This window comes from Dendrobates tinctorius, unplaced genomic scaffold (assembly GCF_039654945.1).
Source record: "Dendrobates tinctorius isolate UK_male_01 unplaced genomic scaffold, ASM3965494v1 ptg000205l, whole genome shotgun sequence".
Lineage (NCBI taxonomy): Eukaryota > Metazoa > Chordata > Amphibia > Anura > Dendrobatidae > Dendrobates > Dendrobates tinctorius.
In genome coordinates this window covers 4675852-4691367 of record NW_027361872.1, presented here as the reverse complement: position 1 = coordinate 4691367, position 15516 = coordinate 4675852, and the positions used below count along the sequence as shown (strand labels likewise).

General features: G+C 37.4%; 1 protein-coding gene across 2 annotated transcripts in view; it reads left to right on the top strand.

Moving 5' to 3' along the window:
* Positions 1 to 14973, top strand: part of LHCGR (luteinizing hormone/choriogonadotropin receptor) — a 257515-nt gene extending 242542 nt beyond the window's left edge. For both annotated transcript variants that reach the window (XM_073554028.1, XM_073554029.1), the window contains 2 exons: positions 7075 to 7155; positions 13650 to 14973. In XM_073554028.1, the coding sequence (XP_073410129.1) occupies positions 7075 to 7155; positions 13650 to 14781 (1213 nt within the window). In that variant the 3' untranslated portion in view covers positions 14782 to 14973. The remainder of the gene's footprint in view (positions 1 to 7074; positions 7156 to 13649) is intronic.
* Positions 14974 to 15516: the final 543 nt, after the last annotated feature.

Sequence of the window (15516 nt, the reverse complement as noted above, 5' to 3'; positions counted from 1 at the left end):
GAGTATATACGGTACAATTATTTTTTACATTTTAAAAACATTGAAAAAAAAGGAAAATAGGCATTTGCAAAAGTTTGGGATGGTTAGTACTTAGTAGCACCCCCTTTTGCAAGCATAACATCTTGTAAATGCTTTTTGTGGCCAGACAAGAGTCTTTCATTCTTCCTTGGAAATTTCTTCTAGCTGTCTGACATTCCGGGATCATCTTGCATCCTCTGCTATTTTGAGGTCTAGCCACAGATTTTCAATGATGTTCTGATCAGGGGACTGTGAGGGCCATTGCAAAACCTTCAGCTTGCGCATTTTGAGGTTGTCTATTGTGGATTTTGACATGTGTTTAGGATCATTATACATTTGTAGAAGCCATACTCTTTTCAACTTCAGCTGTTTTACAGATGGTGTTACCTTTGCATCAATAATTTGTTGAAATTTCATTGAATCCATTCTTCCCTCTACCCGTGAAATGCTCCCTGTGCCATTGGCCGCAACACCTGAAATTGCTGTCCATTAGGTCAGCGTAGGGTATACAAACATTAATTACAATTTGCCTAAGGAAAGAAAAAACCCATCTAAGGACCATAAAATTTAACCTTTAATTCACTATTTACAAGGAAAGAATTATTTAAAATGCTACAAAGGTCAGTGTGTGTAAGGAGCAGGTCAGGTATATCCTATCTCTTACTGATCATAATCATAATACTTATCTCCTTACTCATATTCATTGCTTTGTAACACAGGTTATAGGGATTTCTTGGCGCAACCACTACCTTATTCCCTTCAAATTCACCATACACATCTGACCAATGTTGATTAAAAAGTGCCTTAAAGCCTCCCTGACATGTTTCACCAGTAACCTAGCATCATCAAGGGATAGAGGCTAAATGAAATGAGCACATGTGTTCTGATTTGTATGTTGTGATTTGCCTCTCTAGCAATTCTACGAGCAGCTATCACTGAAATTTTGCTTGGTCTTCCAGACCTTATCTTGACCTCCACTGTTCCCATTAACTGCCATTTTGTAATTTCATTTCAAACTGAGGAAAGGACCACTTGAAAACACTTTGCTATCTTCTTATAGCCTGCTTTGTGGGACTCCACCTTTTTTTTAAGAGTGTAAGGCAGCTGCTTAGAAGAACCTGTGGATGCTGTTTTTTGGCACAAGGTTAAAGGACGCTAGCTTTTTATAAAGTTGGGAAATTTGCATCACTTGGCCTTTCTGAAAAGTGATAGTGAACAAGTCATAACCCTATCAGGCTAATTAAGGTCTTAAAGCTTGGTCAAAGGTATCTTAGCAAATCTCCAAGGGTGCCCAAACTTTTGCAAGAGCCTTTTTTACTTTTGCAATTTTTAAAATGTAAAAAGTGACTATATATTTTTTCTTCCTAAAATACAAAGGAAATGTGTCATCATGAACTTTAGGCCTTTTAGAGATCATTTCATCTTCAACTTGCTTAACTGTTCACAATAACAGTAATTTTGACCAGGGGTGCCAAAATGTTTACTCGACACTATATAATATATTATTAGTTCACACAGTTACAAACTCAACAAAACTAAGTACGTACATTTTTTTTTTACATTTCATCTATATTTTGGGAAATAGAGAGGGATTTGAACCTATATCATTTTTGCATTTTTTTCAATTGTGACCTGCATTGCCTAATCGTGCTACCATGGCCTGCATTGCCTCTAGAATTGCCTCCCGTTGAGCACATATGGGAGTTCTTTGGTCAGTAATTGCAAAGGAAACTGCCAGCAGTGGATCTTGATAATTTGCCCAAGTACATTCAGAGTGGTAAAACTTTCCTCAGTCATCCATTAATAACCTCACTAATAGCAGCCAAGGCTGTAAGTGTGGGGATTTCTGAGCGTTTCGCTCATACTCAACACTAAATAAATAGAGAGGATCTTTAAATTTTTTTCCTTATTTGCATATAATTAACAAGTCTCTCCATCCTGTAATTTCCATAATTCCATGACTTTACCTTCTTGATGTTGCAATTTCAATTTTGAGAAGTGTATATTATTTTTGCTATAATCCACTTTCATTTGCTACGATCTACCCGTCAACCAATCAGGAGAGCACAAAGGAGCAGCACAATGCCATATGAAATTTCCTATACACCTCACCTTTTCCTTGATTCCTGCGGTTGTGCGGATTTTTATTCATTCATTTTTATTTATTACTAGCACCTTAGGATTGTACTTTGTAAGAAATATTGTGATGTTCTCTGTTTATAAGTCAATGATTTTTTACATGTTATATATTATTATATTATTTCATGTTATATACAGTATCAGTATATTATTACATGCTATACATTATATTATTACATGTTCTATATTATATTATTATGTTATATATTATTAGATTATTACATGTTCCATGTTATTATATTATTACATGGTATATATTATATTATTACATGTTCTATATTATTAGATTATTACATGGTATATATTATATTATTAGCAAAAAAGAAGATTTGTACATCCAGCTGCGTTAAAAACACTTGGACTTGCTTTATTCGTTTTCAATAAAAAACAGACTGTCAAATGACAAAATCTCTCTCCAGGAATGCTGCCAATACACATGGGACCGGCTTTACGCGTTTCGATCTGTGTGATATTTGTCAAAAGCCATGTCAGTACCTCTCCACATGCTTCTATATAGAAAGAACAAACCAATGGTATTACACTATAAAATCACGCGAACAGCACATATGTGAAGCATAGAGGAAAGAAAAAACCTGTTACTCCTGCACCTTATACCATGTGACATATAACCATCGATTTACCTGTAATGAAGCGCCAAATCATTCCGTATAATTAAGACCAGGTGGAGATCTCGTATTTAAACGATATATCCAGTGCGCCTCTCTTGTGAGGAGTCGTCTTCTAGCATCGCCTCCTCGAAATGGAGTATTAACAATTTCAATGCCATGAGCCTGAAAACAATTAGTGCTCCTGGCATGATTAACAATGAAATGTTGCGAGGCCGCGGAGACATTTCTTTCAGCAGTATATAAATGTTCCCTAATGCGAACCTTCCGTTTTCTAGACGTGCATCCAACATATGACAGTTTACAAATCTTACAGCTTATCCTATAGACTCCATTTGTAGAGTTACAATTAATGTAGCTTTTGATTTTAAATTTGCTCTGATCACCGCCTCAAAAAAATCCTTAATCACTAGCGCATGTGCGCAAGTCTTGCAGTTGTTAAAGCCGCATCTATAAAAACCCACACAATTTATCCAATTTTGCGAAGGTTTTTTTCTTATGTAGAAAACATGCTAGGTGATAATTTGTTTCCCAGAGTTGGCGCTCGTCTGGAAACCACATTTACACCTGTATGAAGCACCTCGCTCAGTTTTTCGTCTTCATAAAGTATCGGTGGATACTTATTTATAATTCCTTTTATCTGTGTGAATTATGGGCTATACTGAAAGCAGACATAAGGTTTGCTATTCCAGTCTTTGTTGCGATTTTTTCTAGTATTGTTCATAATTAACTCTGCACGATTTTTATTTTGTACTATATTCTGAGCTCTATTTAACGTCCACATGGGATATTTGCAGTTTTTTAGTTTCTCTGAAACCTGCTTGAATTCCTTTACTAAATCCGATTTTTGGCTGCAATTACGTTTTATTCTGGTATATTCCCCCACAGGGATGGATTTAATTGTATGTTTACTGTGCCTACTAGTAGCATGCAAAACAGTATTCCCACTGAATGGTTTGTGATGAGTGTTTGTGCGAATAGTTTGGTCAGATATACCAGTTAATTCTAAATCCAAAAATGAGATTTTTTTCAACATCATATTTATACATAAATTTAATGTTATATTCGTTGGAATTCAAATAGTTTACAAAATCCGGTATGGCAGATACATTTCCACCCCAAATTATATCATCAATGTATCTGCCATACCAGATAAGGCTTTCCAGAAATGGATTGGAGGCCGAAAAGTTGAATTGCAGCTCCCAGAACGACATGACCAAATTGGCCAATGAAGGCGAGAATTTAGCCCCCATGGCCACGCCTGTTTTTTGCAGATAATACTCCCCATTAAATGCAAAAAAATTTATGGGATACTGAAAAGCTCACCACTTGCAAAATATAGTCAATTAAATTGACTGTATAGTCACTAAATTTACGCAAGTAAAAACCTAGTGCTTGAATAGCCAGATTATGTGGGATACACGTATAAAGGGATACTATGTCGCAGCATACCCAAGTATACGTGGATAACCAGATTTTTTCAGAAAAGAATTCCAAAACTTGTTTTGAGTCCCTAATATAACCAGGTGATTTTTTTTTACAAGCGGCTGTAACAGTGAATCCACCCACTGGCATAGATGTTCATTTGCAGAACCTATCCCCGAAACTATCGGACGCATTGGAGGTATTCCTTCCTTTTTGTGGATTTTAGGAACCCCATGAATAATGGGTAAAACCAGGTTTTTGATCTCTAAAAATTCTGCTTGTTTAGTGGTCAAAACTCCCAAGCTTAGGCCATCCTTGGTGATCATAACACTTTTGTCTCTAAACTCATGTAGGGGATTATGGGTCAATTTTTTATACACTGATTGATCAGATAATAATTGCATCATGCTCTCATAATAATCAATGGAATATAAAACAACTACCACTGCTCCCTTATCTGACATTTTAATTGTTAAATCTGTCATGTTCTGCAACTCTCTAAGGGCTGAGTATTGTTCCCTAGAAAAATTCCTATTAATTTTTTTGCCTTCATGAGATCTAGATTTATTGTGTAACATAAGCAATTCTTTCTCTACTAAATCTTGAAAACGGTCCATACACTCAGATCTGGTCTGGACAGGATAAAAATAGGGATTTTTTACAGAAAAACTATATGATTGATCAATAGCTTGACTATTTGTTGAAAATTTCGTGTCCAAGAGCTGCAGAGTAACTAACGCAGCTTGTTCCTTAAAATTCAGGTTAACAAATTCATTATGCGTTTCTTCAATATCATTGGAAATGGACTGCTCCAGATCCTCTTCTAATTGTAGATCATTCAAAAAATGTTTTTTAATTGTTAAGTTGCGCATAAATTTGTTTATATCCAAGATAGTAGAAAAAGGATCAAAATCTTGATCGGGCACAGAAGGTGCTTCATACAGGTGTAAATGTGGTTTCCAGACGAGCGCCAACTCTGGGAAACAAATTATCACCTAGCATGTTTTCTACATAAGAAAAAACCTTCGCAAAATTGGATAAATTGTGTGGGTTTTTATAGATGCGGCTTTAACAATTGCAAGACTTGCGCACATGCGCTAGTGATTAAGGAATTTTTTGAGGGCGGTGATCAGAGCAGATTTAAAATCAAAAGCTACATTAATTGTAACTCTACAAATGGAGTCTATAGGATAAGCTGTAAGATTTGTAAACTGTCATATGTTGGATGCACGTCTAGAAAACTGAAGGTTCGCATTAGGGAACATTTATATGATATCACCAGTACGAATATTGCTGAAAGAAATGTCTCCGCGGCCTCGCAACATTTCATTGTTCATCATGCCAGGAGCACTAATTGTTTTCAGGCTCATGGCATTGAAACTGTTAATACTCCGTTTCGAGGAGGCGATGGTAGAAGACGACTCCTCACTAGAGAGGCGCACTGGATATATCATTTAAATACGAGATCTCTACAAGGTCTTAATAAAGGGAATGATTTGGCGCTTTATTACAGGTAAATCGATGGTTATATGTCACATGGTATAAGGTGCAGGAGTAACAGGTTTTTTCTTTCCTCTATGCTTCACATATGTGCTGTTCGCGTGATTTTATAGTGTAATACCATTGGTTTGTTCTTTCTATATAGAAGCATGTGGAGAGGTACTGACATGGCTTTTGACAAAGATCGCACAGATCGAAACGCGTAAAGCCGGTCCCATGTGTATTGGCAGCATTCCTGGAGAGAGATTTTGTCATTTGACAGTCTGCTTGTTATTGAAAACGAATAAAGCAAGTCGAAATGTTTTTAACGTAGCTGGAAGTACAAATCTTCTTTTTTCCTATTGATCCCACGTCTGTCTGGGCGAAGTTCCGAGGTCTCTGCGGTGGTTGCTGGTGAGCTGGCTATATTGTATTTTCTTGTATATATTATTACATGTTATATATTATATTATTACATGTTATATATTATTATATTATTACATCTTCTATATTATTATTATATTATTACATGTTATATATTATTTTATTTTTACATGTTATATATTATTATATTATTACATGTTATATATTATTATATTTTTACATGTTCTATATTATATTATTACATGTTCTATATTATTATATTATTACATGTTATATATTATTATATTTTTACATGTTCTATATTATATTATTACATGTTATATATTATTATATTTTTAGATATTCTATATTATATTATTACATGTTCTATATTATATTATTACATGTTATATATTATATTATTACATGTTATATATTATTATATTATTACATGTTATATATTATTTTATTTTTACATGTTCTATATTATATTATTACATGTTATATATTATTATATGTTATATATTATTATATTTTTACATGTTCTATATTATTTTATTACATGTTCTATATTATTTTATTACATGTTATATATTATATTACATGGTATATATTATTATATTACATGGTATATATTATAATATATAACATGTAATAATATAATCTATAACATGTAATAATATAATAATATATAACATGTAATAATATAATAATAATATATAACATGTAATAATATAATATATAACATATAATAATATATAACATGTAATAATATATTATTACATGTTACATATTATTATATTATTACATGTTATATATTATTATTATATTATTACATGTTATATATTATTATATTTTTACATGTTCTATATTATACTATTACATGTTATATATTACTTTATGCCACTCGTTCGTTTATACCATGAAATCAATGAATACCAAAACTTAACAAAATGTAAATTGGTGCCTTGTAAAATGCAGTATATTGCTTGTTTGCTTATATAATGCTTCTCTACCCCCACAGACTTGACTCCCCACTTGCATACTTAGGAAACTTGACAAACCAAGGTAACATTTTGCCAAGGAAGCAAACAAATGAAACAATGTAAGCAGCAGCGATTTCCTGTTTATTTTATCTAGAAAAACTGCACAGTAGATATCTAGATACATTTTTTTTAAACATCAAAAGTTTTGATTGGTGGTTCTCTGGGTGCGGAGACTCCCACCAATCCTTAAAGTGGAGGGAAAAAAAGTCTTTTGTTGCTTTCCTCCGACATTGAAGATGAGCTCGACAGGAAATCTATGGAGCCTCTTTAGTGTCGGAAGAGGAGAGACCTGATCCCTTTTGATCCTTCGGTTTAGTGATCACTGGGGGTTACAAGATGAGCAGTTTTCTTTTATTTCCTTTGTATCAATTACTCACTCGCTTGCAGTCATTGAATTGGAGCCGTGATCATTACAGCCACGGTTAGGGCTCGCTCGCGCGGCATAGAACTCGGACAAGTGCAATCCAGTAGAAGAGGGGCTTGCGCTCAGACCGATGTTATTCTATGAGCCAGAGCAGAGCTCCATATTTTTCCTCAGCTGTATTCCCTCCAAAATCTGACGGGTGCAAGAAAAAAATCAGATTATATTCGGACCATCGGAGTGGCAGACGATTTTTACGTATACATTGCAATTCTGTAACATAGAAAACTGTAAATTATACTTATTAATAGCATATGAGTAAAAAAAAAATAATTGTATATGGACAGCACATGGATGACAATTGAGAACAACATTGTCCCACTTTTCGGGATGAAAATAAGATCGATTTTTTTATATATTCGCGTGACCCCACTTTTACAGTGGAATTTGTCACCAGGTTGTGCCATGTTATCTGAGAGCAGCAAAATGTAGGGGCAGAGACCCCGATTCCAGCGACGTATGTAAACTGGGCTGCTTGCTGCAGTTTTGATAAAATCCCTGTTTTTTTCTGCTTCAGATCAAGCACTTCTCTGAATGCAGAGCTCTGTATATCCCCGCCCACCCCACTGATTGGCTGCTTTCTGTGTACACTCGCAGAAATTATCCAATCGGTGGTGTGGGCGTGGTTACACAGAACAGGACTACATGGCATGAGACAAGTAATCCTCGAGTGATAATCTCCTGCTGATAAAATGCTGATTTCATTGAGATGACAATGCCCAGTAAGTGACACATCACTGGAATCAGTCTCAGGCACCACATCTTGCTCTCAGATTAGCATGGTAAAAACCTGCTGACAGATTCCCTTTAAAAATCTGTCTTGGATAACCGAGAATTGCTGAGGTCCATGGCTCGTTATAGATTACTAGAATGTGCTATACATTTATACAGTATGTAAGAAAGAGATGTATGGACCGGTACTACCATATCAGAGGGTTCTGTGCTATGCACCGAAAACATGTAAGAAAAGGAGAAAAGAATGTTGTATTTAAAGCACCAGTAACCCCTAAAAATAGAAGAAAAAAATAATAATTTGAAATGTGAGACAGCCTGCATTGTGTAACAAGTATATGGTGAACAAATCAATGTTAAAAACATATAAAAAGGCAAAGAAACCAAAACAGCATATTTTTTTTTGTACATGACCAGATCCCCAAAATGTGATCTATAAAGTGACCTATGCAATCTCCCTGACAGCCTCAATAAGGCTAGACACAATGTAATAAATGGTAGAGGGTAGAGTCAAAGATAGCCACAATAAACAAACGCATGAGAATGAATAGGATGGTGTAAAGTGACTAAACAATGCCAACAGGTCACATGGAAAATAGAAGAATAAAGGGAATAGAATAAGTAAATACCAGATCAGAAATGAGCATGTGACTTAAATGGTACAAACCCTAAAAAATGAAGGTAGGTAGAGCGCAAAAGAAGCCCTACGTGGTACACCATGCACTATGGCTTCCTCAGGGGGTATGGGACTTATATGATCATAACACAAATATAGCAGATTTTCATTTTGTGGAAGCAAAATAATAAAAATAAACAAGATTATATATAATGGACACTAACAGAGATCTTAGAAACTAAGAAATCAATATGCAAATGACATAAGAAAACTGCACCCAATGGACAATCCCTTTTCAATAGAAGAGTCCCCACAAAATTAAGCGGTTTGTAGGGTTTCACAAAGGGGTAAATCAGGCAGCAAATGTTTAATGCCTCTTATGTACCACTACATTGGAGGTAAGACACTACTTCATTCTTTAAAAATGGAAAGTGCCAGGTCAACGCAATTGATAGGTATAGAAGAATCCCATTTACTTTCTCAGAATGCCCAAATAGGTTTTCAGAAAAAAATACCTGAACAGTCCCTTTAAGGATTACAGCAGACATATTGCCAAATTACAAAAGTACTAGAAACCTTTAACCAGGACTTAATTTACCATCAGAAATCCAACATGCCCAATAATTCTTTCCCTCGACACCTGCTGTAGGAAAAGACCCCTATAAACAATAAATGATTGGAAGAACCAGACAAAACCTGCAGATAACGACTACTTTTAACTAAACTGCATGGCTAGTTTAGAGCTGGGTATAATCATTGAATTGAAATAAACCAAAGCTGACAATTCCTAGAGGATCAACTGATTATTTAATTGGGCTTCTCTTATACAGCCATGACCGAAAGTGTTGGCATCCTTGAAATTGTTCCAGAAAATGAAGTATTTCTCCCAGAAAAGTATTGCAATTATACATGTTTTGTTATACACATTTATTTTTATTTACTTTTATTTGTATTGACAGAACACAAAAAAAGAGAAAAAAGTGCAAATTGGAAATAATTTCACACAACACCCCAAAAATAGCCTGGACAAAATTAGCCCCTTCCCAAAAATATGGGTAAATTACTTTGTTTCAAGCATGTGATGCTCGTTCAAGCTCACCTCTGGCAAGTAACAGGTGAGGGCAATATGAAATCACTGGATCCAGAAGGGGAGAAGTTGACTCAATCTGTCACAACAGCTGTCGAGTGACCTGGAACCAGGGGCTCCTTTCCTGGTCCTAACACTAGCTCACCCTGTTCCCTGGGATAATTCAGAGGGTGAAGATGCCTGGGCCTCCACCCTTGCCCTAACTCCTAAGTTAGCCCTCGTGTGTCCCCTTCCCCCACCCAGGGAAGACGGGGCGCTACTGTGCACCGCAGTACACCAACCCGAAAAACAGGGCAAAAAAGACAAAGGGAATCTGAAAGCTCCACACACTCACAATATTCACTCATATATAACAGAGGAATCCACCAGGGTGGGCAGGAAGGGAAGAAAGCAAAACAGAGAAGGATAAGGGATTATCAAGCGTATAAACCAAACAACAGTCGCTTCTAACTCCTCCAGCCCTTGCTCATACCAACTTCTCTCCTGCCTTTTGTCATGCAGCAAGTGTTCTGACAAGGACTTGGTAATGGAGCCCAGATTTTATAGGGAAAAGGAGTGACTAACCAAGCACAGCTGAACACAATGATTTCTAACCTGGCTGATTAACCGCTGTTATGCTGGAAGAAATAAACAATTTTAATACAAAGGAGAAGTCCTTCTTCTCAGCGGCCGAGCAGGAGCAACCAGATGCTGCAGTCTTCTGGCTCCGCTACGTTGCGGTAACCTGGTGACACAATCTTTGCATTGTGCTTCACACTAAGCACGGAGAACAGAAAGAGAAGAGAACTGTCTGAGGACTTGGGAACCAAAATTGTTAAAAAATATCAACAATCAAGGTTACAGGTCCATCTCCTGAGATCTTGATGTCCCTTTGTCCACGCTGCGCAACATAATCAAGAAGTTTACAACCCATGACACTGTAGCTAATATTCCTGGATGTGGACTTCAAAGAAAAATTGATGAAGGCAGTGTTAGCGCAAACTATCCATTGACATTTGAATAAAATGAAATACTATGGCAGGAGACCAAGGAGGGCCTGACTGCTGACACAGAGACATAAAAAAGCTAGACTTCAGCTTGCCAAATTGTACAGGTGCTTCTCACAAATTAGAATAACATCAAAAAGTTAATTTATTTCAATTCTTCAACACAAAAAGTGAAACTCATATATTAGATAGAGTCATTACAGAGTGATCTTTTTCAAGCGTTTATTTCTGTTATTGTTGATGATTATGGCAATTATTTACTGCCGAGGGTGTGCAACCAAATATTAAGTAGAAGGTGCCAACAATTTTATCCGACCCATTTTTGTAGTTTTATGTGAAATTATGTCCAATTTGCCTTTTTTTCCTGTTTTATGGGTTGTTCTAATACACACAAAGGAAATAAACAGGTGAATAACAAAACATGTGTAATTACAATACGTTTCTAGGAGAAATACTTCAGTTTCTGAAACAATTTCAAGGGTGTCAATACTTTCGTCCATGACTGTATATTCCATTTTGTGAAAAATGAGGATGAATGAACTCATGGAGATCAACATCCAACACTGCGGAGACACCATCACGTGTTTCTCAACGCAGTGATTCTAGAGCAATGCCCCCATCCCTTATGGGAAATATGTAAAACATACACAAGCCGCGGAGACACCATCACATGTTTCTCAAAGCAAGCAATGACTAGCCAGGTCTTTGCCCGGGAAGGAACAACCCTCATCAGTGTGGAGTAGGAAGCTGGCCAGTAGGGGCAATGCCTAGTAGAAGACTGTGATGGTGTCTCCGCAGTGTTGGATGTTGATCACTATGAGTTCATTCATCCCCTTTTTTCACAGTCTTCTACTAGGCATTGCCCCTACTGGCCAGTTTCCTACTCCACACTGATGAGGGTTGTTCCTTCTCGGGGAAAGACCTGGCTAGTCATTGCTTGCGTTGAGAAACATGTGATGGTGTCACCACGGCTTGTGTTTTGTATGTTTTTACATATTTCCCATAAGGGATGGGGGCAGTGCTCTAGAATCACTGCGATGAGAAATGTGATGGTGTCTCCGCAGTGTTGGATGTTGATCTCCATGAGTTCATTCATCCTCCTTTTCATAGTCTTTTCACTAGGCATTGCTCCTACCAGCCAGTTTCCTACTCCACACTGATGAGGGGCAATACCCCGAAACAGCTGTCTGTGGATGGATACCATGTTTTGGCATAGGTGGTTTCCTTCATTGGAAACTGCCCTTCCCGTGGTTGTTCCTTCCCGGGGAAAGACCTGGCTAGTCATTGCTTGCGTTGAGAAACATGTGATGGTGTCTCCGCGGCTTGTTTTGCATGTACATTCCATTTTGACTGGCGTGCAGGTATTAAACATTCTGGATCCTTTCTTCCCATTTCAACAATTTGCATTTAGATCAATTAGTGTATCTCTATGACTATTAATCCTTTGAGTAGTTAGAAATTCTGAAGTATGCCATATACAGTTGTAATCCAAATTATTCAAACCCTATTGTGGCTATTACAGTTATCCAACAGAAACTATTAAATGATGTTTGAAGACGGAGGTTGCAGCACACAAACCCAAGATTATTACTGAGCTAGACGTCATTGCTCATAAGGAACGCTGCCAGAAGCTGGTGGTGCTTTATGTATCACGTGCAGCAGGTCATAACAGCCAGGAGGGCTAAGTAGTAAAGACACTTTTCATCACAGGGTTGAATAATACTGAGACTGGAGTAGTCAGTCAACGTGGTATTTTGCATTAGATTTGGAGAAACCACCGCTTATGAGTTGAGCTATTTAAAGGAAATTTGTCACCAGAATTATTTCATACTCCAAACTATTTATTTTTACATATAACTTTAAAAAAATAAGTCCACCATTACCTTTACATGGACAGTCCATTCCTCAATTACTGAGAAGTCAGTGTTTGTTTTGATATGCTATTAAGGCTGTAAATCTGAAGCCTCTGTCACTCCAGATCTATTCCCCACCTCCCTCTTCTTGATTCACAGCTCCTTTACCTGAAATCACACGGCATAGAGGCTGAAAGTGCAGCAGGAGGATGAGGAGGCGGCAACGCTTGGCGGGGAATAGAGGTGGAGTGACAGAGGCTTCAGATCTACCATTTCTCTTCAGCGTCAATTGCATATCAATACAAACGCTGATATGGAAATGAGGAAAGGATTGTCTAGTTAAAGGTATTGCTGGACTTGTCTTCCAAAGAGTTACATGCACATATTAGCAGGAGAAATCCTGCTGCCAGGTTCCCTTTAAATTGTTCTTGTTTTAATTAGTGATGAGTGAGTATACTCGTTGCTCGGGTTTCCCCGAGCATGCCCGGGTGTCCTCCGTGTATTTTGGCATGCTTGGAGATTTAATTTTTGTCGACGCAGCTGAATGATTTGCGACTGCTAGACAGGCTGAATACATGTGGGACTTCCCTACCAAACAGGCATTCCACACATGTACTCAGGCTGTCTCCGAGCACACCAAAATACTCGGAGGACACCTGAGCATGCTCAGGAAAACCAGAGCAACGAGTATACTCGCTCATCACTAGTTTTAATGTTTCATTGCAAACAGCAGAAAGTTTAAAAATTTGGCTAGTAATCCTAACTTGAAATGGAGGATGAATAATTTTATTGCAACTGAATATACGAAATCTTGTTATATCAATTGCAATTGACAACATATTGGGGTTTTTTTTTCAGTACGGAACTGACGATGGATTATGAAGAATTTTTTAAGCCCAGAACCCTGAAATGTAACCCAGAGCCAGATGCCTTTAACCCTTGCGAGGACATCATGGGCTACAATTTCCTTCGAGTCCTGATCTGGTTTATTAGTATACTTGCTATTGCGGGAAATGCTGTGGTTCTTTTAGTCCTGCTGACTAGTCATTACAAGTTCACCGTTCCTCGCTTTCTGATGTGCAACCTGTCGTTTGCAGACTTTTGCATGGGTATTTATCTACTGCTGATAGCATCGGTCGACTCCAAGACTAAAAGTCAGTACTATAACCATGCTATTGACTGGCAGACAGGGAGCGGCTGCAGCGCAGCTGGATTCTTCACGGTATTTGCCAGTGAGCTTTCGGTGTACACGCTGACTGTGATAACCCTTGAGAGATGGCACACGATAACCTATGCAATGCAACTTGACCGTAAGCTCCGGCTAAGGCATGCAATTTTGATTATGCTCGGAGGCTGGATTTTTTCACTTCTCATTGCTCTTCTGCCTCTTGTTGGCGTAAGCAATTACATCAAAGTCAGTATATGCCTGCCCATGGACATAGAAACACCTCTTTCACAGGCGTACATAATCCTCATATTGGTGCTCAATGTCATAGCCTTCATTATCATATGCGCCTGTTACATCAAAATCTACATTGCCGTCCAAAATCCAGAGTTCACGCCGACCAACAAAGATACCACAATAGCCAAGAAAATGGCGGTGCTCATCTTCACCGACTTTACATGCATGGCGCCAATTTCATTCTTCGCCATTTCTGCAGCCTTTAAAGTTCCACTTATTACCGTGACCAATTCCAAAATATTGCTGGTCTTGTTCTACCCCGTGAATTCCTGCGCTAACCCATTCTTATATGCAATCTTTACCAAAGCGTTCCGGAGAGATTTCTTCCTCCTCATGAGCAAGTTCGGTTGCTGCAAGGCTCAAGCGGAACTTTACAGAGTAAGTAATTTCACAGCCTACACCTCCAACTCCAAGACCGACAGCGTGTACACCGGACCAAAAAAGGCATCAAGGGCGGATCTGCACCTTACCACCTTCGATCCCCAATACTTGAGCATAAAAGACAAACCGGCATGTATCGACACTTGAGTCCTCAACTCGATCCATAGTACGTAATTAAACTGCACAAATCATTACTGAAAGGGAAATCATTCTGTAAATATGTATATCTTTTTATGTATATACGAGACTCCACCGGGCACTTGATATTTTAAGTGTTGTAAACAAGGAAAAGTGCTGTGACAAAGAAAGAGTTAATAAAATGAAGACGTTTTATGGAAACTGGTCACACAAGAATTTTTTCTTTAACAAAAAAATTTGAGTTGAAAAAAATAAAAAATCTGTGTCTATGAAGAGAAACCCAATGGAAGGTATTTATATATATTTTTTGCAGGCATTGCTTTAGTACTCAGTATAGTTAGCATTGAACGCGTGTCAGATTCATAAAAATATGTAAAATAAATTACATAAAAAGTTAGAGCTAAAACATTATTGAAACTGATGTTGAATCCAGATTGACATTTCCTCAGTGTCCCTCCTCCCTGCTGTGATATCACACAGCTCAGTACAAGCTGCAGCTGTCAGGAGGGCTGGATAGGCAGAGACTGAACACACTTGGACCCATGAGCTCGCTGAATGTTACCTTGGCCTCTACATGCCTGATATAACCAATGTGATTTTTGTTTCTTTTGTTAGTAAGGGCTAACAGATCTATTTAATAATGGATACAGTTTATACCGTGAAATCTGGTAATACCTGTGATGTAATATTTTATCATTAGTAAACTGTGTACTCCATTGCACATCCAGGGCTGTCACAATCAAG